At 39.2% G+C, this 23516-nt stretch overlaps 1 protein-coding gene across 1 annotated transcript in view; it reads left to right on the forward strand.

Moving 5' to 3' along the window:
* lmbrd1 (LMBR1 domain containing 1) overlaps positions 1 to 23516 on the forward strand; it is a 56607-nt gene that overhangs the window by 22162 nt on the left and 10929 nt on the right. Inside the window, exons 6-14 of the mRNA XM_076165282.1 lie at positions 1747 to 1835; positions 8106 to 8179; positions 13483 to 13608; positions 15347 to 15499; positions 18540 to 18604; positions 18877 to 18979; positions 20114 to 20218; positions 20828 to 20977; positions 22598 to 22679. Coding sequence (XP_076021397.1) covers positions 1747 to 1835; positions 8106 to 8179; positions 13483 to 13608; positions 15347 to 15499; positions 18540 to 18604; positions 18877 to 18979; positions 20114 to 20218; positions 20828 to 20977; positions 22598 to 22679 — 947 coding nt within the window. The remainder of the gene's footprint in view (positions 1 to 1746; positions 1836 to 8105; positions 8180 to 13482; positions 13609 to 15346; positions 15500 to 18539; positions 18605 to 18876; positions 18980 to 20113; positions 20219 to 20827; positions 20978 to 22597; positions 22680 to 23516) is intronic.

Genomic DNA, 23516 nt, shown 5'->3' on the forward strand with positions numbered 1-23516 from the left:
TGAGGCCTTTCTAATGAACTTTAGGTGCCCATTTGTATGGGAATCTTCAGAATGGCTCATCCCCAGTTCTATTATGTAATCGGTAACTGTCATTCACACTTCAAACACTTTTTGTGGTGTATCTTTTCTTTGTTTCAAAACTTCTTTCTATACAGAAGTGTTAATTGCAAATTCACTTTCTGGGCCAGACTCGTCTGTACATTCTGTGGGGAAATGCGTAGATCTATCAAAAATAATGTCTTGGGGTATAAATCATAGAATTAATATTTATAACTCAATCAAATAATTCATCTGCAGAGAGAATCTAATACAAGTCAGTACACTAACGCTGAATGAGAAACTTGCCTTTGTGGACAGCTGAGGGGGTTTCAAAAGAAAAATATGTTTTGAAAACATGCTGATCTGTACTTTCACAGTTTCTTGATTCTGGATCCGCGGTGTCTATTTCACTTTTCAGTTTCATCTTCTAATTAAATTTAAATTAAAATTTGGTGCCTTTATGAATGATCAAGATGTTGAGTTTGGGCCAGATTTGTTTGTGAAGTGATGTTGATTGTGCATGCTGGAATGTTATTGATCCAGTGGTATGACAGGATCAGTCGATAATATGTGATGTGTCCTTTAGTTAGGAGGAAACGGCTTAAGAGGGGCATGGTGGGTTTAAGCCATCTTTTGAATATATGAAGCTAAGGGGCTGATTACCCAGGTATCAATGCTCATTATTAGTGGGCTCTAGTTTCTGGGCGTCTGTCTTGACATGGAATGCCATCCCCCTTACAGCATGTCTGGCTGCTCCTCATACAATTCTTCCAATTAATTTCTACTTTCGTAAACAATCTTGAGAAATTACCCCACAGTAGTGTTTAATTAAAATAAAACAACAGGTCCATACCGATTATGCTATGCATTTGTCACAGTGTTATTATATGTCGGGTTTAATAAAGCTTTCTCTCCCATCCTTATGTGAGCAATAGGCTGTGTTCACGTTGGACACCAGGCGGCTGTGTAATGGGATTTCAACTTGAGACCCGAAAATTGTTACTGGCACATTTATACAAGCAGAATGCATTTCTAGTTATAGTGTAAAGAATATACTGCCTTTAAAAACATATTTAGCAGAAGAAGTGGCAACCACCCTCTCTTTGTCTCAATCCCTCTCTCTTTCACTCTTTCCCACCATGCTCATGACTCTGTTGACATTCATGGCACAGCAACTGACTTCCCAACACATATTACCAAAACACAACATATTTGATCAACATTAATGCATTCTGCTGATTTAGTTAATGAGTAGCTTTTTCTTGTTATTGCTGAGCTGCTGTAATCTCCAGTTCGTTGCTTGCGTCACGCGTCAAACAAGGGTGTGTGGCTTGTGCCTCTCGGCTCTATGTTCAAGTTGTTGAGGTGACCTGTGACATCCATCAAAACACACAAGTTTCAAAAGCCATTTCTCATTTTCCACTTCAGGGTAATCTCATCCTTTCGCCTGCAGAAAGACCCTGATTTCATCCAAACTTTCCACACACTATTCAGAAACTTTCTACCATTGGCCATTTTAACACAGCAGTGAATTGAGAAGGCCGGATAGGGGCGGCCCATAAATGATGGAAAAGACTGATGGCAGAGATCATCAAGGGAATTTTGGCAAACACATTAATATTTTATGTATTATTCACTTTTTTTTAAACATTAAACAATATGAATTTGCCATTTATATTGCCTAAAATTGTATTTCATTTCTTTTAGGGCCTTTGTTCCACTTGAGGCCCAACCTGGTCAGAATTCCACCCATTGGGAGAAAGTACAGCACCTTTTTGAAGAACTTGGGAGTATTCGTAAGTATAATTTCTTTGCATTATAATATGGGGTCGTAACAGTAACTAATGATGGTATAGCCATTTAAGTGATTCTGTGCAACATGAAATATTGCAACACAATCGTATTTTTAGGGCAAAATAAAGCTCCAGCTAATGATTCTGATGCCAACTTTAAATCCATAAACGTTGGTCTCCTGATTGAACTTTTTTGAAACTTGACTGCACTTTAGCCATATTACCAAACATCCTTAGACTGGGTGCGATAGTAAATAATTCATCTGGCTGTATGTGGCCTCTGCTGTTAACCATTGCAGTAAATACTGTAAATTAAGCTACATTAAAGCTAATATGGAAAGACCTGACAGTTATGGATTTTTCTGCCCTACCGTATACGATGTCTCAGCTTTGCATCACCATAAAGTGTGTCCTTCCCTGTGTTGGCACTTCCATTTCTGGATGTGAAATGTGCGCTCCAGGAATTTTGAAGCAAGTTGTAGAACTGAACATTTGAGTGTAGATATAGTAAAGGTACATTTCAGTGCATCAGTTGTAAACAGTATGTTCTTGAGGTAGTATTGTCCAATAATCCACTCCCAACCAATGAGGGCTTCCCTTGCTCTGGCTTTAACATGGTCCCAACCTACAAGCTCCTTCTATCTTTCCCCCTTATATTGATTGTTTTGCACTGTGTTTCATTGCCCTTGGATACTTATACCCTCTCCCCTCCTCATTAAAAGTGGCTTCTAGACGCTCTGGGAATTTGATTGACTCATCTGGTTTGTGGCTAGTGTGGATTAGATTAGTTTCTGTCAACCCTAAGTGAGGTGCATAGGAAGCAATCACAGGAAAATTGTAAACATTATTCAGTTGGATTAATTTGCTATAACCCTGGTCAGATTTAACCACAAAGCCACCTTTTTGTCAATGATCTGAGCGTGAACTCAAAATGTTACCACAAGCCATTGAAGAGTAAGCAAGATTGGATTGAAATGATCATTCTTCTAGTCAGGAGCCTTGTGGGGGAAGGCAGTTAAGGAATGCAATTATGAACACTGGCCGCAAGAGTCTTATATGATGAAAATTAGGTCATTTTAGAACATGAGACAATTGTCAAATGTGAAACGTGCGTTTTCACACTAAGGAGTACCAGTTTTGGAGAGACACTCCATGTGAGGAGATGAGCTCTCCACCATTAGAAACATGGTGTAACCTGAGCAGGCTGACTTAAGGGAGGTGCAGTGACTAACAAACACTGGCTAGAGGAGACATCTCATGTGTAGCCCACATTGATCGTCACAATGCAGACAAAGAGATACTCATCCACACACACTGGGATCTTTTTTTTTTTTACAATATTTAAAACCAACAGGGAAACGCAGTCCGGAACCAAATTTAGTTTCACCCTTCTTAAGATTGAGAGAGGAGGGAGTGGGGGGCAGCTTTTACACTCAAACAGCCATTGAGGATGACAATGACATGCTGTCCAGGGGGGGCCCGTTTGACATGGCATTGACTCTCCACAGTCATAATGTAATGTGCTGGTGGGACTGAAAAACTTGCAGATGAAGCATAATGCCTACCTATGCAGGAGGCTGAAGTCTCTGGTGTAGATGGCGAAGTCGATGGAGGAAAATGATGTAGATGCTCAGCCAGAGGAGGGAATTCTTACTGAACCAGGATATTAAATCTGTTCTCCAGTAGGACATTTTTACTTGGAGGGGGTGTAAGAAGTATTTTCCTCAGTCATTGATTCATCCCATCAGCTATCCTGATTTTTTTTTTCCTGACCAACAAACTCTGAAAGGAAAGGGCAGGTGATTCGTACAAGGTCATCAACAGAATTAATTTTGTTTTTACTCGGGTCACTGTAACAACAAATGAACCTCAGATGGATTGTAACTGAATATGTGCACTTATAAAATTGCCGTATTGCACTTTTTAGTTTTAATATCTGACATGGACTTAAATATGACAATAATGAGAGCTATAATCTTGCCAGATGATAATGAATAATATCTTCAACCTCAGTCTCTGACAATAGATTCATGTTTGAGTGTTTAATCTGTAGTAATTTCCCCGGGATAATAAAATTTCATTTTATCTTATCTTATCTTTAATAAAACAGAAATTTGTCCTCTCAGTTTGTACAGGATTTTTTTGAAACTTCTGGAGAAACATATCTAAGTAAACTAATTCATAATTTAAGTCTCCAGAGGCATCTCCAACATCCTCTGGTATATAGGAGGAACTTGTTTGGATGCTGACACATCACTGTGACACATCACTTTGTAACATAATGCAATTGGGGAGCAACAAAACTGCTCCCAGAGTAATTAAGATATGTCATTTTTATTAATATGATTTTTCCAGTTGTTCCCTGCTGGGGCTTCCATTACTGGCATGACAGTAGGCTCAACCGCATTTCCAGCAAGCACTCACTGAATAACCCAATAAGAATACTTAAGAAGCAAAGCCAGAGTCAAGTATGTTACGTAAATAATTTCTGTTTGGCTTAATTGTGAACACAGTAGTATATTTAATCTGCTACGTAGTGTGAAGTTCATTGCATGATCATGACAGTGTAATCAGCTCTTGTTGTGCTTCTTGACATTTTGAGTGGAGCGTTGCCTGTTCTTGTGCTTACTTATACTAATATAGGAATATTGCCAAAAGTGGAATCTTCTGGCCTTATGTCATGTGGGGATCGAGAAAGGAGCACAACCATCTGCCTCACTTTTGAAATAGTGGACCCCTGCATGCTTTGCCTAACCTTGCTCCCTTGGCACAGAGCAGAAATGGTGGGCTGCTGAGAAGGAAGTGTGGGGATCATTGCTTTTTCTAATTCCCCATCTCTTCTCTCTCCAGATGGGAGGTTAATTGTGTAAAAGGAAGGCACTCTTGCTCTGTAACCCTGCTGACTGCTTTGCAGCAACTGTTCATTTAGGCCACTACATCTTTAATGGCCCAACCATTACATTTGTCACTGTGCTCCAATGATGCCTGAATATACTCATACAGATGACTGGATATTAAAGGTCAAATTGAACACAATACAGTGTAATTTTGTGTTACTGGCCAGGGGGTAGGGATGGGTGGTCCAAATGTTACAAGAAAGGGTACTTGGGTAAGATTTCAATAAGACAAACTCCAATTTCAAGAGATGTGGCTAAAAATAATAGTACTGTGGTGACCCCTCAACCAGACTAATCTCTTGTTTTCTCTTTTGTATCACGGCACAGATGTCCTCAATGTTTTACTGTATACCATTCATTCGGATAATTTAATGAAACAAAATGCTATTTTTTCTCTCCTATGTCCCCGAATGTATCACACAGTTACCACACTGTATTGTTTTATGCATAATTTGCACATTATAATAATATAATATATAAATCTGCACCTCTTAAAAGCCCAAGTCAAATATATTTATATCTAATATCTGCAAAAATACTGTATATATATATATATATGGAGGCTTGGCAGTTCATTCATTCAGTTTTTTATTTAGGTTGATAAAACCATTGACGATAAACATTAATAGGCAATTTAAACTCCACTCTCATTATCTCCTAGTTGTGATTGAGCATATAAAGTTGTCTGTGTGCACATAAAAGATGTCCGTTTATATTACTGGACCAAGTGTGGCCAGAAAACAGCTTGTCCACTCTCTTGTACCCTCAAGCAGCCAGTGGGCCATTTTCAAAGTCAAAAGCAAAAGTCATCCCTGTATGTGGAGAAACGGCTTAAGAAATAAAGCTATCTTACCAATTATATATTGAGATTTGATGAGATGTTCTTCAGTTTATTTTTGATAGTAACGGACCACCAATACAACAACAAGAAATGTGGTGCAAGATAAATAGTGAAAAGTATTTTTTTTTTTTTAAATGCTCAGTTCTCCCCCTGTATATTCATAGAGGCCCATTTCTAGTTCATTTAATTTCCTTGTATACAAAACTTGGTCATTGTCCTCCCTAACAAAGACCAGAATATTCTCTGGGTGTATGAAAAAGATCAAAGATGGTTAATTGGTAAGTATGACCCAGTGGTGATCTGTAGCTTCCACTATGAGCACAGTTTAACTCTTATCACTATTTCCAATGTAATTACATACAACACAATTACAAAAACAACAGCACAATGCCAGTGGAAACCTACCTACAAGGGTTCAGTCTTGTATTCCAGTGTGTGGTTATTGTTGCATTACTACACAGTATCCCATAATTCAAGCTCACAGCTGCTTTCTGATAGTATATGTCATCATAGTTGCATGATTTTTGAGCTTACATTTGTCCAGGGTAGGGTCACTGAGCAGGAATGCTCTTTTGGAGGAACCCCTCATACTTCACACTCACAAACACAAGCCTGTGAGTTTATACTGTACTGTTACCACTGATAATAGAGACTATTTCTGGAACTTAATACCCATGCAATCTTTTCAAGGAACCAAGCTGAGTGGCAGCAAATACTTATTTTCAATTTTGTATGCACTTCATGTTCTTCATCTTCTTCATGTGGAACATGAAGTCTTGTCTGTTAAACCAGGCACATCACAAATCAAAGTTAGCAAAATCCTAACACAGGATTTAGAAAGGTCTATTTAAAAAGTTAAAACGTTCAGATTGTACAGATTGTACAATAGGGAGAAAGATTTTTTTTTCTTCTTTGTCCTTGTTTGTGTAACCCATCTCTGAAAGAGTGTTTAAAGTCCTACATAACACAAATTATACATGCTTTGAGAGCTGACTTAATTTTCCCGATCAAATGCCACTCAAGGAGAAAGGAGAAAGACGAGCAGCAAGCCACCTATGCTCATGCTGACAGTTGGGCTGGGCATCATGAGGCTGCTGCTGAGAGGATGTGGGATAACTGTAAGGGGACAACTGTGTAGCTTTTACTTAGAACCCTATGACAGGTGGGATCCTGACAGGGGAGAGAGGCAATCAGTGTCTTCATCAATCCCTGTCTTCAGGCTACAGCTTTGACAGCTGGTGTGACACCCAGTGTTGCCCTTGCCTGATGGGTGGTCCCCTTTCCGCCTTAATCAAAGGTGACACACATCAACTCAACGTACAGTGAAAGATCCAGATGTTGCAACACTGATTCTGTTAAATGTGTAAAGTGGCAGTGATGAGATCTGTCGGATGGATGATGGATGGATTGATAGATGATTGGATGGACGTATCAATAGATGGTATCAATAGATATACCCCACATTTTGTTTTGAGAACACTACCTCAGAATCGCATCCTTGTTGTTCATCGTGGTCTGTGCGCTTGGCATCAGGTGTGCAATCAGTTAAGATGCACAACAATTCATTTTCCCATCTCTTTCAACCAGAGAGTTGTTATGGTGTTTTGATGCGATGCAGTGCTCTCCCATGAACCCTGGGGCATCCTGTCTGGGATCTGTATTACTTGGTTTTCCTTGTGTTCTCTTGCTTCGGAATTGTACCTGGGTTATTAGGTAACGCATCAAATCTGCCTTGATGACATGAATAGAAAAAAAGTAGTTGACTATCCTTACATTCCCTGAAAATAATAATGTTGATGGCTGGATTCACAACGGATTCAACATTTGTTTAGATTGACTGAGGCGGAGAAGGTCCAATAAGATCAAGTGTCTTTGGCATTTTAATAACTTCAAGTGTCCTTGGATACTGCTTTGTTAGCCCAGCACAGCTGGATTTGGGGATTCTCCCCTGTCCCATCTTGCAGCTTTGCTTAAACTTGAGAGGAAGCATCTTCAAGTGTCTTCAGGGTTATTACGCACCTGTTCAACAGGATTCCTCATGCGAAATGTTCTGGGCAAGTCGAGCTCTATCTTTCTTCCCACGAAGCCTGAAGTTTATTTGACTATAAACCTGTGGTCATTCTTATCATGTTGAAACATAAGGCCTCGTCACAGCTAAAGTGCTTTTACATGGAAGGAGGCTCGGTAATTGCAGTATATACGGCCCTATTCATTCTTTACTGTTATATCTATCTTTGAGACTCTCAGTCCTCGCCGCTGAAGAGCACTTCCAAGGCCACAGGTTATACCATACCAGGTACAAATATTGTCTCTAAAATGCCTCAAGAAATACACATCTCTTTAAGGTCTGTCAGATTATGCCTGTGTTATTTAACATTGGATATTATAATATTTGTAAAGAAATAGAAACGCTCAGAAAGTAAGCTATCAGTAGTTGCCCCTTCCCCCCTCCCCCTCAAGGCAGACTCCATTGATGTTTTCATCAGAAGTCAAGGTCAAATCTCTAATGGCTTTGCTGTCTCTCTCCTCCTGCAGATGGTCTACCCGCCCTGTCTTTTTCCATCAGCACCCTGACCTTGATTGGCATGCTGGCAGTGATCACTTACACGGTGAGTGGGGACCTCCAATGAGTTTGGTTGATGTAGTAAATACGATTCTTGAATTACAATGTATCATAGTGGAGAGTTTCCAAAAATTGACAGCCCACTAACGTACATCATAGGTTGATGTTCTCATTTTTGTTCATGTGACGACATTGAACAAGTCAGATTTATGGTTTGACATTTGCGGAATAAAAATCCCATTGCGAGGTTTGAGCGGGTTTCTGGTGGTAAATAGTGGCTGTTATAACATGATTCTTTCACTGTGTATGTCATGTTTGCTAATGTTTGTGGGAGTAACATAGACTTGTGCCTACTGGGGAGAGGGGGGGGGGGGGAAATGTACCAGGGTATCAACCCAGGGAATGAAAACAAGACTGACAGCCAACCCCAATCTGTCGCATTTCTGTTGCGCTCAAACAGACCTATTTGACAAATTGCACAACAACTGAATGTGGAGCGCTTAATAAATAACAGGCAACCAAGTCAAGCAAGTTGTAGAACCAATCTCCCTTTAGGGTGTATAATCCATCTCAGCTGGGGTTTTATCCGCTGTTCTCTCACTTTGCCTTTCACAGTTCTTTAAAGAGTGCATAATTACCTCGCACATTTCCAGGGCAGGAGTGTGCTGACATTTGCATCTACCCCATGTTGCTATGGATTCTGTGAATACCCTGTGGAAATCAAAACTCCCACGGTGTCTTTGTTTATGATGTCCCTTGTTTTGATCAGGTCAATCAAAGAAATCAGCCCTGTGGAAGACAACAGCAGCTGCCCCCCCTCTTTTTTTTTTGTCACAGATCCAAATACAGAATCGCTTTTATGCCCCTTTACTGCGTGCTTCCTTTGATCTCTCCTCTGTACCCTATTTACAAACTGCCAAATGATTTGTGCCAACCAAACTGTATTTGTTAGGTGATTTATCATTCTTTACTGTGTTACTATGAAGCTTGTTAAACCTAATGAAATCAAAGTAATGGCTTCCATCAGCGGCAGGAACACCATCCACAACTAAATTAATCAATCATTACTTGGTGCAGACAGACTGTAGCTATCCAAAGTATTTGCTGATGCAAATGGCATAAACACTGCAGCCAGTTTAAAAATAATACAAAATTAAGCTAACCATGGCTTTTGCTGCTTTTTCATCATTATGCCACATTTGGTGGTGCATACAAATTAATATTAAACCATTAGAGGCCATACAGGGTTATGTTTGTCTTAGAGCATCTTACTCTTACTGTCCATTATGATGAATATGATACATTATTTTTAAGAGGAAACCATAACTGCTTCTTAGCTGTGTTAGGTTTGGTGACTTATACTCTTTCAGATTTTAGTCACCATATGATGCATTCGACTGTTTTTCCATGAAAATGGATTTAGACATGTTGTGAATTGAAAATTAACTGACTTAATGCACCGTCTCTGAAACGTCAAAGACAATTCCCTTTTATGCTATTTTATTATTATTATTTTATGCTTTTATTCTATCCTCACCTCCATTCCTGAATCTGAATGGCGTCTGTCTTTTCTCTCGATCGGGCCGTAACCACGTATCAGTTTTACTCACTCTGTGCTGTTGCAGGACACAATAGTTTGCTTGCATGAGAGCTCAGTGTCCATTCTTCCATTTATTAATTATTAATTATATTTTTGTCTTAAGGGTGTCTTTGTTATTTCAACCTAATTAGTTTGTTTTTCAGCAATGGTTTTTTCAATTCATAGTTTGGTTAAATTGATCAAAATGATCTTCATTTAACATTATCTTGAATTGTATAATACATTATTGTCGCTATTGTCTTTTTGCAATCAAAGACAGGGACAAATATCCAATAATGAAGAAAACATCTAATTAGTTTATTACAAATAAGAAAGGTATGCAGAATAATAGCTCTATGGTCATTAAATAGGAATTTGAATGATAATCACTAAGCAGTCAACATATTCCTTTCATAAAGTCTTGCTTTTAATTTGATGTTGGCACAGTAAGTCATTCCTCCTTGGTGGTGATAGCAGAATGTTCCCTGGTGTTAATAATCTATACCATTACCGAGAATGCGTGAATATTCCTCTGACAGAGTTTAACTATAAACAATGCATTATCACCTGTAAAAGCCAAGTAGAACACGTGTCCTCTCCTATGCTTGGAGAATGTCCAGGTAGATGGCTAAACACATACAGATACAAGCACTATCAGATTCCGGCCATAGGAGATAACATAAAACTAAAGTTGAAGACTATTGATTAAGCTGAATTCCCTACTATGATGATTATTTTAGATACTGTAGAAATATTCTGCATTTCCATAGTGATGTGAATTATTAACAGTATTACCTTTTCAAAAATGTTTTCTGTCATGTTCATTTCAATTTACAGCCTGCCTTTTTATATATCATCCTGTTTAAATAATAATATAAGCATTTGTGCTGCACACGCTCACTCCCACCATTTCCTTTTGTCACTTGTGTGATATAATAGTGTTTTGAATTTGCTGGTGCTTGGCACAGCTGTCAGCCTGATCTTTCTAAGTTTAATGTTCCAGTTATGCCACTTATTGATCAGATAACCAGCTTATTGTGTCATGAGTTATAGTAAGGAATTGTTTTTTTATACCAATTTCTAATTAATGACTCAAGGGCATCCAATCAAATACATTGAGCATTTAGTGTATTTTCCTTGTGCTCTGTGAACTTTGGATAGAGGCTATTGAACATTTTGAGCAATATTGAATCTAGCGAGTACATCTGACAGCACGAAAGCCTGTGGCTCACAAATAGAACAAACAAGATGTATCAGTAAGACTTAAGGATACACCCGAAGTCTCCGAAGAGAAAAACACATCATGGACATGAACATATCTTCTAGTACATGATGCTCAGAGGTAAACGGATCTGAAGTTGTATACTCTTTTCTTTGAAGATCACAAACATCATATACTTTAGAAACTTTTTTGTTGGTCATGTTACATTAACTAGACGTACTCTACATTTTTTTTGATTGTAAGTAACCCACTCCCCGAGTGTGTGTGTGTGTGTGTGTGTGTGTGTGATTCCATATCATTTTAACTAAACGGTTATGCTATGTAAAACATTAACAGTGACAGCCCGAATGTGCAGGAGAGGGAAAGTATCACTGACAGTAATACGAGAAGTGATAGCACACATACTGAAGCTGTAGCTATTGTGATGTCAACATTTAATCCAAAAAAAACTAAATTCAAACTGACAGTGCTTCAAGTGCCACGAACTGCAAACAGGAGTACACAGCAAGGGAAACCCGACTATTTCACTCTAGGGCCCTCGTTCTGCATCTCTCCTTCATGCACTCGGATATTCCGAGTTAATAAACTCGGTCTATCCCTCGATTTGACATTTGCAGCAATCTACAAAGACCGATCTGGATTGTGTCGCATGCAGCTTCTGTACACTGACCTGTCTATCTAATTGCATCCTGAAAGTCATTCATGTGGCAATGCTGGTCATCATGATTTCTTTAGGATGCATACTTTTCAGATTTTATATTTAGAATCGCCTTGCCTTTGCCCACATATCAAAATTAAGTTGACTTATATGAATCCATCTTGTCTAAAGCAGTTTTATTCTGAGTGGCTAGCTGGGTTATATATTGGATTGGTCTCTTTTTAAAAAGGTATTGAAAATGTAGGGGACAACCTCCTCTTCCTCCTCCTCCCATTTGGCTCCACTGTCACAAGCAGAAAGATCAACAAAGAGGAGGCTTGTGTAAGAAACGAATGTCCATCTAGCGCGCCCTCCTTCCACTTTGCCATCACATGACCCTCTTTGAATGATTCCAGCCAGTAAATCCCCCCACCTCTGCCCACACACACACACACACACACACACGCACACACACACACACACACACAGACACAACCACCCAGCTTTAAGCTATTCCTCATTATTACTGACCACAGTGGTTTCACAACAACCTTAATGATCGCGCATGATGAGGTGTGAACTATGGCATTGTGGAGAATGGAACACCTGGATTTTGTTTTATATTTCTCTTGTGTATTTGCACATTGGAGAGGAAGGGAAATGTTTCTCTTGGGATCTGGGACAGGTTTTCCTTTTATGAGTGTGTTTGATATTCGGGACATGCTCTGGCCTTAAGAGCTCCATGATTCATTGCAGGAGGCGACTTTCGCCCGTAGCAGAGATCCACAGCAGAGACTAATAATAGTCTAGCCTGACTTAGTATCCCATGCGACTGTCTTAATGCTACCTAACACTCAGAAACTAGTAAAAGTTGTTTTTTGAAAAAAATACAGCCTCTGACATTTATCGATTAGAAAAATAGAAGAAAGAGGATATCATCTTTTGACAGGACGCATCTTTGCACAGAAGGTCCCTTTGTTTTATTGTGAACACTTAAAATGGCACTGCTCCAAGTCGGTAAAAGCAACCAAGATCAGCAGGAGAGCAAGAGAGCATCGGTCTCCTGCTTTTATTTTCATTTTGTATTGATTGGCCTGTTTCCTGTTATTAGAAATGCCCCTTATTGTTAATTAAAGTTCAGACGCCCCACATTGTGTCTAGCTGGAGACTCTCAGGGCCCAGGTATCTGAATTTTACCTTTTGGATTTTGTGCTCCTGTTGTTCACACCACCCTCTCCTTTCTGTGTCCCGTCTGTCTGCTCTTTTTTGCATTTGCATTAATAACCAATGGCAACATTTATCTGTTTTTAAATGAAAGGTTGACTCACATGTTTAAAAATGTTTATTGCACCTGAATGTCCGCACTTACTAAAACAACCATTCGGTTAAATCAAATTCAGAAAATATTGGATGCAGGGTTCTGCTGTCACATGGGGGCACTGTTAAGCTGTAAATTGAATCAGGGTGATATAAGCCAATGATATCCACACAAAATGGTTGCAGCAAATTCACCAATGAACCCCAGCAAAATTATAGATTCCACCATTTTAATTTCTTCTAAACAAAAATGACACAGCCTCAGAGGCCAAGAACTGTGATTTGGTGTGTGTGTGTGTGTGTGTGTGTGTGTGTGTGTGTGTGTGTGTGTGTGTGTGTGTGTGTGTGTGTGTGTGTGTGTGTGTGTGTGTGTGTGTGTGTGTCGGTGTGTGTCGGTGTGTGTCGGTGTGTGTGTGCTTGTGCTTGTGTGGGTGGGTGGGTGGGTTATTCTGATTTCACTTTTGTCATGTGTTTCAAATTGTGATGTGTTTGTCATCAGGCATCAACGTGTGTGGGTGGATGCATGTGCCATATGCAACCATCTCACTCAGACCGTGTATGCGATTTTAATGGTAGCTTCACACTGTCTTTCAGGCATATGGCATGTCTGTGCTGCCTTTGAATCTGATAAAAGGCACTCGGAGCGTGGCTTATGAGCGGCTGCAGAACACAGAGGACACGGATGACGTCGAGCACCAGATAGAAAACCTGAAATCCAAGGTTAGTCCGAAGTGGATGGCATAGAACACAAGCAAGACATCACATATGCTTGTACCTCAAAACTCACAACAAGGCCATTTAACAAGAACTGCAACTGGACTGAAACCAAACAAAAACTGTTTCACTTCTGTAGTCTTTAAGCACTTCAGTACAACCTCAATGTACATGTGCCTGTATTTTCTCTAAGACTCATGGCCTCCAGCTGATCCTTTTCTTTCCATTCTCTCTCTTTCACCATCCCTGAATGCAGTTTTAAGCATGTTTAGCATTCTTAGTATCTCCTCTCAACCAGCCTCTCAAGAGTATGTAGCACAAATGTGAATTACTCGGGCAAACTGATAATTTACTGATTATTGCCTGTGGTATCGAGAGAGAATGGATGCATTCATCATGCATACTTTCCTCTGACATTGAAATACCAGTTTGTGGGTACACTTCTATAATCGGATGCGATTCAATAACATGCTCATAAATCTTATCCCTGTGAAGGTTGTGTGTCTGTTATGACTAGTAAGTAGAGGCAGATTTCAATTAAATTTGTACCAAAGTTAGACAATGGACCAATGAACATCTCAATCATTTTGGCTACAGATTGAGATTGATTGTCTTTTAGCATTTGAATGAGTAGTGCAATTGCATACTTCACTGATGTGTAAATAATAGCGCTGTGTCATCCTGCGTCATCCTACAAAAGATGACACATATGAATATGTTATTGCACCTTCAGGTTGCTTGTACAAAGCTCATACGTCTCTAGACAGGAGGTTTTCTACAAATGGATGGCCACCATCAATGTAACGCCAACACCTTCTATTCTTGGCACGTAACTTCCAATTTGTACCAAAACCAAACAACGACGCAACCAAATAATGAGAACCACATGAATCCGGACTGTTTTCTGGTGTATCGTAATTCTGGTTGCAGATTGACAACAGGAAAAACCAAATAAAAGCTGGTTTACTCATTTTCTTGTTGTCATTTCAAAAAGAAATATTAAAAGAACGAACGGTACACAGGTTCATTTTGATATGATGCAGTACAATACACCAATGCTTATCATGAACGTAAAATGTAATCAACTCCTTGAAGAAACTGTTCAAAAAGGAATATTACACCGAACTTCACAAAGGCAGGATTTAGGGCTACTGTATAGAATTACAAAATATCATATATGTGTATCTACATAAAATGAATTATTCCTGGCCAGACATGATTGCCCATCAAGGTAGATAATGATGGAAACTAGAGCAAGTTTGAAGGTTACTTTAGTAAGTGTATCACAGTAGTATAATTGCCGAGACTGCTGCTGGAGGAACATTTGGAACTGGTTGCACAATTCATTATAAAGTTTAATATTTAGGATGGTTTCATTTTCAGGGCCTTTAGGGAAAGTAAATGGCAAATGCTGGCATTTTCTCTAGTATGTACAGAATTTTACTACTAAGATGCGTGGGTCTATTAGATATTTAACCATACAGACATTTCACTTCAACTTTTATTCCCTAATTAAGTTCTCATGCAATTGTCTTTAAATGTTTGAATGTCTTGTTATGCCATATGTAAAGCATTCTGACCCATCTTGTGTTTAAAGGGTACTTTATTGATTAATTAACCTTTATTTTACTGGGAGAGTCCCCTTAAGATTAATAAACTCATTGTCAAAGGAAGTCTTAGCCAAGATGTGTAGCAGAATCAGTTTCGCTTTGCTGATGGTTATGTGTGTTTATTTATTAATCAGTGTAAAGATGGACGTCCCCTGTCCTCGAGGGATCGACGCAGCCTGCATGAGCTGGAGGGCAAACTGCAGGTCCTCAAGAGAAAGAGTACACACCTGGAGATTGTAGAGAGGAACTGCTGCTCTAAGATGGGCTGTGCCCTTCGACCTGTCAAGGTGAGCATGCATTATGGGAATATTACAGTGAGTAAACTCTTTGCGCAACCTTGGGTATCATCTCACAGGCACACGTATTAGTCGATGTGTTGTGATGGCGTCTCCCTGTTCATCACTATCAGTTTTAAAGTCTTCCTCCCCAACAGTTTCTTTGTCCTCAACTTCTAATCTGGACTGCTCTAGATTTACTTGTAGTTCTACTTTACACTACCGCATATCTACATGATTCCCAAGGGTCATCTCCTCACCTAATTTACTCTGGAGGCACTCTGGGAGTTTCACATTTCTCAGACAGAATCTCATGGTTCCCACGGGATAAACCAAAGCAACCACAAAACTTGTCTTTGATTGTAGTTTTTCAAGGTGTCCAACCAATATCTGGACCTCATATGCAATTTTAATATGGCCCGTCCTTATTCCTACTCAATCACATTCCAGGGCATTTCTAAAAGATTTATGCTTCTCATCTTGTGTGTATCTGTATGAGTGCATCTGTATAAATGGGAGTGGCACCACTTGATGTACTACACTATAAGATTTTGGGACGTATTGGTATCTTGGTGCCAACATGCCTGTTGCCCAGTCCATGGGTCAACTAAGGAAGCGACATCATCAAGTGACGCAATTTATTTGTGCGGCGGTATGCTTGTGCGTTGACACTTTGGCCATTACAGATAGCAGCATTTCCTCCCTACTTGCACACTTCCTGGATTAGCTGTTCAGAATGTATGAGATGGAGAAGGTGACTGTCTGAGAAGATTGTGATTATTTACAATAAGACTGTTTTCACGAAATTACCATTCGATCAGGTACATCTTTACAGTGCTTCAAGCCTGTGTTCAATTGGTCCACGTCCATTTACATCCTTGGTAAGGAATATAACATTAGAAAATACCTCATTATAGGACCTATATGAGTTAAACACCCAAACATTACATAGAATTCAAATGGAACCTGATAAACAACGGTACATTTGGCGTCATATTTTATTAACTGTGGAAAGACCATTCCAAAAGCAAAAAGAAAAGATTTATATTTGTGAAAATAGTATGTGTCATAGTCATTTCTGGCCATAGGCATCTGAAAAACCCATCTGAGTTCATATGTCACATTGCCCCTGCTTTTTATTTTCCAGTAATTCACTGCACTGCAGGCATGCACAAACATTTTCAACCAGTATCTGTAACAGTTGGTCTTTAACCAAGGGGATTGCTGCTAATGACATTCCCCAGACTCACATTTAAACAGTAATGAGTTGGGAGATTCATTTACTGTAAACCCAGGCACTGGTGTTGACTGATAAGCCAAGTTCTCCAGAGCAGTGCCACCAGTGTTTCCCGAACATGTGTTTTCATTTCACTGCTGTGGTAGGCGATATGACTATGAATATGATATGCAATGTGTACATAGCGTGAAGTATATTAAGCTTGTTTTTGTTTTTTTAATAATTGCATGCATTTTTTAATAAGTGCAGTGCAGGTTTGTCAGACTTTCTTAATAGTTATTCAAGAAAAGAAGCATATCTATATCTGTATCTCTACATGCATATTCAGTATGTACAGTATACAGTATATCTATAGCCCAAGTTTATTCCACAGCAGTATACAGAGCCTCATAAACTGACTGGCAAATCAATGACAATGCTTTATGATGTCTATGACCAATTATTACAGGTATCTTTAGCATACAATCCATTGACAGAGCTCTCTTTACAACCAATGCACTCAACTAATATTTGAGTAGAAGCATTCACTCCTGTGGGCTTGACTGAGATATTAAGCCAACATCAATCTATTATCGGCATGACATTGGTATACAGTCAATCACATTGTAGTTCCAAAACCAGGTATGGACACAATTACCAAATCAGAAGTAATCAACTCTATTATGCATAATAGTTTTGCACTCACTACATTAGACTCGTTTGTTTTGTAACCAATAACTAGGCATGCAACCATTACAGAGTGCTTGACTTTGTCTACCTGTAAAAATGTCTCTTGACATGCTCTGATGGATGGATAGATGGATGGATGGGCCGATGGATTGAAGGATTGATCAAAGGATGGCTTGAAGGCTTGATGAGAGTGGATACGTGGAAGGATGAATGGGCACATACCTCTTTTTGCCAGTTTGTCTTGCCAACTAACTACAATAGTTCATACCAATGCATTGCAGACAGTAATGAGATGTCTCTTGATTGTTACACTGTTGATTGTAATTGATGCTTTGCCACACTAAAGAAGAAATGGCATCAGATGATGCTTTGTCATCACTGATTTCACCAAATCAGTGATGACAAAGCATCATTTGTCATCCCTGATTTTTTTTTTGGCAAAATCAGTTCTAAACCATCATTTGATGCCATTTCTTCTTGAGTGCTATCTTTTCATTCTCTCACATACGCATTGCTTACATGGTTATAATCAGTGAATTTAGTTTCATCTGCTTCCCACCCTAACATCAATCTTAATTCCTCAGGTTTTAATTGTAATTTTGCCAGAATATTTTGCTGAATTTAATTCTTTGTTGCATGTTGTAACGGCAGAATGTTTTATGGTTTAAGGAGTCGTTTTCAACACAACCATTTACCATTTCTGTCTGGTAGCATCCAAAATTGAACAGTATTTTTGTTATATTATTTTGTTGTTGTTGTTAATTTCTAGATATTGTACGTGACATCAGTCAGTTTCTTTTCTATTTTGCTGTACCATGGTTGTTGCAGGGCATTTCAGCCGTAGAGGCCTGTAACAACATAGCGGTTGATGGGGTTTATTGCTTTCTTGGCTGTCACCCCCATTTGCCTCCCATGTTGCAACCTCCCTGCACTGTCTGAGCTGTGCCTTAGCTTCCCCCTGTCACCTTAGGCAACCGTGCCAAACTGGCTGGTCAAGCCATATGGTCTCGCCCTGACACAAAACATGAACAAAAGGTTATATTTGCCGACCCAGTATGTGCCTTTAAAATATACCTTTCACTCTGTTTTCTTTTATATGACTGTGTTCTATTGTGATGGATTGTATTTCTTTTTATGTTTCTATAGATACTGTTGGGCATTTTCTTTATCCTGGTGGCTTTGCTCTTCGCTGTTGCTCTGTTCATCTCAAAGTAAGTGAGACATTTACTGTAATGCCCTTTTATTTGACACAGTCCAGTTCACAAATGTATGACAAGATGTGTGATGTTCAATCATATACTGCAAAGTCCCACTGTTTAATAGTTTAGAGTACTTTTAAATACTCGAAATGCTTACTCATATTTAAGGGTGTGTGTGTGTGTGTGTGTGTGTGTGTGTGTGTGTGTGTGTGTGTGTGTGTGTGTGTGTGTGTGTGTGTGTGTGTGTGTGCGTGTGCGTGTGTGTGTGCGCGCGCGCGGTCCAGTTTGGATACAGCCCTCCACTCTGCTGGCATCAGCTCTGGATTCATAATCTTTGGCACCAACCTAACCAATCCTCTGAATGAGCTTCTACTCGCCTTACAACCTGTGAGTAACCTTACATCTCATTTGCTGAAAGGACTTATTGTAATGAAAATATGATTTAAGCGATATGTTTGTGTTTCACGTACATCAACACGTATAACTTCAAACTATCAATTGGTTTTTGATGATTACGAGACATTTTAATCTGTTTTTCTCCACACAAACAAATCCTGCTAAACTACAGCATAGATTCTTTTATAGAAAAATTCCAAAACATCCTCCCTTTTGAGCAGAGGGATGTGAATGCATTCCTCACTGACCTATGCTGACCGTTTGCTGTAAACTATGCATGAAAAACAGTGTAGAGCAGAAACCATCAAAAGCTTTTCAGTCTGTTGGGGGGTGAACTTGAACTCAAACTTGAAATGGCCAAGACCTTCAGGAGGATTTATTGTGTGTCTGTGTTTTGTAACTAACGTAGAATACAACAACAAAAGTTTTGGAAAATGTGAACTGTACGGGTGACACAGTATTTAGACTTTGTTTCAGCACTCTTCTAGGTCACTGTCAAAGATCTACACAGTCAACAGGACATCCTCTGTTGAACTTATTATTCAGCACCAGAATAAAAAAAAAAAGAAAGATTGACAGCTCTGGCCATTAAAGAGCTGCTTCATAGATAGTGCAATTGATTAAATGTCTAAGGGAGCTACTTCGAAATATGACCTTCCTTGGAGTAAAGTGTATGAAAAAGTGTATAATTTTAAAGAGGAGTACCAACAAAAGGGATCTAAAGAAGCCAGTGTAGGTTAAATCAGACCTTTAAGAAAGATATGCAGTGCATGTTATTTTCTTTACTATGACCTCACTTACTGATGTATTGATATTACTTACATTACCCTGCATGGCTAAAGGAAGTGCAGTTTATTTATATGTTGGGTCATACTTGGGTATTGGGATTGCTCCCTGATATACCACAATGCACAGGGAGCAGCTCCATTGTGCTCAAGATTAATTGCCAAACAAAGATGTATTGATAGTAATCGTCCATTCGTAACAGCTTTAAGCAGAATAGGGAGCCAGTCGTTCAATTTCTGTTTATGCTCAATGTGTGCGGCCTCAGGAAGTAGTAACGATGTTGTGTGAGACATGTGCAATGTGAGAGATGTCGCTGACCTCTGCCCCCTGGTGTCACAGGTTTTCCCATTGGATTACTTGCTGATTACAGTCATCACTATGTACTTTGTGCTCACATCCATGGCCGGAATTCGCAACATGGGCATCTGGTTCTTCTGGATAAGGGTAGGCAAATGCCTTAAGACAAAGGCTTAACTTCATGCTTATTCTGTTTTAGTTGTTCAACAGTAATTGTACAATTCTGTGTTGTTGTTGTTGTTTTAACCAGGTATACTGCCACTTCAAAGTTGCACCAATTACTCAAAAACATGGCTGACTGAAATGCAGCACTACATAATTACACTTCATGAAATTGAATGCCTTCTTCGTTATCAAGAAGTAGCATTCAGCATAGAACAAACAACATTACCAAACAACTGCTTTCTTGTTTTGGTCCCCGTCATGAGTGAAATCCCATTGTATTGTTAAGAGTCTTCTCTAACAACTCTTTAAATATGTGGTGCTGTAGCTTTTTCTACCAGCTATTCATTAACTTTGTCTGTCTAGGGTTTGGTGCTGGACAATTCAGGATTGTTTGCTTATTTGGAATGGAAACAACAGTTTTCTTTAATCTTGGACAAGTGTAAATGTGATGAGACCAAAGTTCTGTAGAGCTGCAGGGTTTGATGTTGATTTTCCATGGGTTCATCGCCATGTTCGATGCCTTCACATTAAAAGGTTAATATAAAAATATTGATCAATTTATACTGACATTAATACTCTTTTCTTTTGCAGCTATACAAAATCCGACCTAAGAGAACCCGTCCCCAGGCCCTCCTCTTCCTCTGTATGATTCTTCTCTTGATCGTCCTTCACACCAGCTACATGATCTACAGCCTTGCCCCACAATATGTCATGTATGGCAGCCAGAAATATCTCTTACAGGTGAGCGAAGTTTGATATGTGACATTTCTATGCATTTTTACATTTTTATTTCCTCAAGTAAAAACATGACGCTCCACAGAGGACAGTGCAACCCTAACCACTACGGGCTGGTAGCAAGGCTTTTTTAGACCTTGTTGTTTGACAGCCTACAGCCTGTGATCTGATGTAGATGTGTTCTGTCAGGTGTGGGTGGATGTGTGTAAGACAGTTTTATTCACCCTCGTCAAAAGGCACCAGACAAACTTTTTTTTCTCTTGGATCACCGGGGCTCCTACCTTAAAACATTCACAGCACCGGTCCAAATGTGTTGCCGTTACAACATTCATCTGTTATTAACCACATATTTTGTAAAAATCAAGGAATGCAACAGAGTTGTCACTCAAATTCTTGAAATCAACAAATGCTTCTTCTTTTAAAAAAAAATGTCTTTGCATTTTGCACGTAACATTAACCCGACGCTCCCCACTGCTACTGATTCAGAATGCAGCTGACAAAATGAAGCAGGTAAAGAACAATAAATCAAACAACCCTTGTTCTCTTTAAAGCCTCCACATGTTTGATCAAAGCTGAGTGACAACTCAGAGCTCATGGAAGTTGCATCATGTGGTTATTTTTTCCTTGTATCTGTCGTCTTTTTAATGTAGTTTAACATTGCTTCCATTAACAAGAAAGAGCAAAATGTAACATCCTGATTTGAAGTGCCGACATTTTTTCCCCTGCATGTGTTTTGCATTTAGAGCATCACACGAAACTCCCAGATTCCAGTCTTTACATTGTCTGAGCAATGTAAACACTCTGAGCCATATTTGAGGAGAACTTTGTAAATTTGGAAGCACTGTGGTACCGGAGGCTTGATGTTATTCTGGTTCACATTTCATCTGAAAAAATAAAAATAGTAGTTTGCTGCCTTGTCCAGGAAAGTGGCAGCACTGACAAGGTGATACACAGGTAGAGCCTATGCTTATGGGAAGTTGGCTTGTGTTTGTTCCCCTTACAGACATGTACACACACATGCACAAGTCGTTTCTCCCTTCTGGCGAGGAACGACAGACTACTGTGATGGCTCGCAAAAGTAAATTTAAGTCTGTCCTTTGAAGGAAAAGTCATTGTAAATCAATACAAGGTTATGCTGAATGAACGCTATTGAACGCTATTATCCTGTGATGAAACATTCCTATCCTAATGGTCTCTTCAAGGATCACAATGCCCCCCGTCCATAGGTCATGAGGGGTCACGGATTGGTTTGATGAGTATGGAAATGATGTAATAATGGGAGATTATCTTCCCATGTGGGAGATTTTGGGCTGTTGTGTTTGACGGCTCTCTCCCACGTCCATCATCCACCAAATCGAGGATTGTGATGAGATTGATTCCAATAATGTTCCAGACAGATTTCACCCAATATATTTCCCTGATAGGATGTATATGTTTGATATTGATTTTATTCACGCAATACCATCTGCTGCAACCAAATCTCCAACCAAACCAAGACTTTGGCGATTTACTTTTCTGTGTTACTGTGTTACAATAGTTGCCAATAGTTTCCATAAGTTCACAATTAAATATTTTGTACATTCCTTACATATCTCTTGTGTTTTTTTTGTTTTTATTCTTCATTAGAGCCCAATGCCCGCGGACGGTCCCACATCTGGGAATGGTACCATTGTCATCAGTAAGATCTGTGATGCTGACGCGCCTGAGGGTAAGTCTGAAACATCTGCTCGCACGGGCAATACTGAATATCAAGAAGTGCAAAGAACCTGGTAACAACATCCAGTATCATCAATTATTGATTCCTCCCAAGTTGAGCTTATACAAGAGGAAAGGACACGAGGGTACAAATCGGCTATTTCTTGCACAACACTGTTGAGTAATCATTATAAACATTCGTTCATTACCAAGGACAAACATTTACTAATGCAGTAAGTGGCCTCTTGCTGTTTCCATGCCAACGCCTTTTATAGTAAATCATCCATGAAAACAGAAATGGGGAAACATCATTCCATATCATATTCCAGTGAGCTTTATTTAATTAATTTGCATAATTTTCATGGCAGTGTTTTGTCGGTGGTTGAGTAAACGCGACGCCTCCGGTCCGTTGGAAATGCAGTTCTGAAGCTCGCTCTCTGTAAAGGAAGGCCATACCCTTTAGACAGTGAAGTAATACATGCATGGAATATGATTATACTATACATACACAATTAAATCATGGGGGGAATCTGTATCTCAGTAACTTATTGAATATTTATTTAAGACACTGACCACAGCCACACATCTGGAAATCCAAGCCAACCTGTTACATAAAGAGAATGCAGAGGAGCTGTGTGTTTATCTTTTGTTTTTGTTAGTGGGGCTCATACATCCTATTATAGACTTTATTCAAATGAATCCATGTATTGGGAAATAATTACACTTCCTCTGTCTTTGAAGATGGAGAGTTGTAATTTCAGTACATAATAAGTATAGAGGTGTTAAATTGTGGAAAAAATTAAGGAGAGGTATTTTAGAAATATTAGAGCAATACTCATAGCAATAATAT

Source organism: Genypterus blacodes, unplaced genomic scaffold (assembly GCF_046128005.1).
Source record: "Genypterus blacodes isolate CSIRO-AG114 ecotype Tasmania unplaced genomic scaffold, CSIRO-AGI_Gbla_v1 ptg000012l_1, whole genome shotgun sequence".
Taxonomy (NCBI): Eukaryota; Metazoa; Chordata; class Actinopteri; order Ophidiiformes; family Ophidiidae; genus Genypterus; species Genypterus blacodes.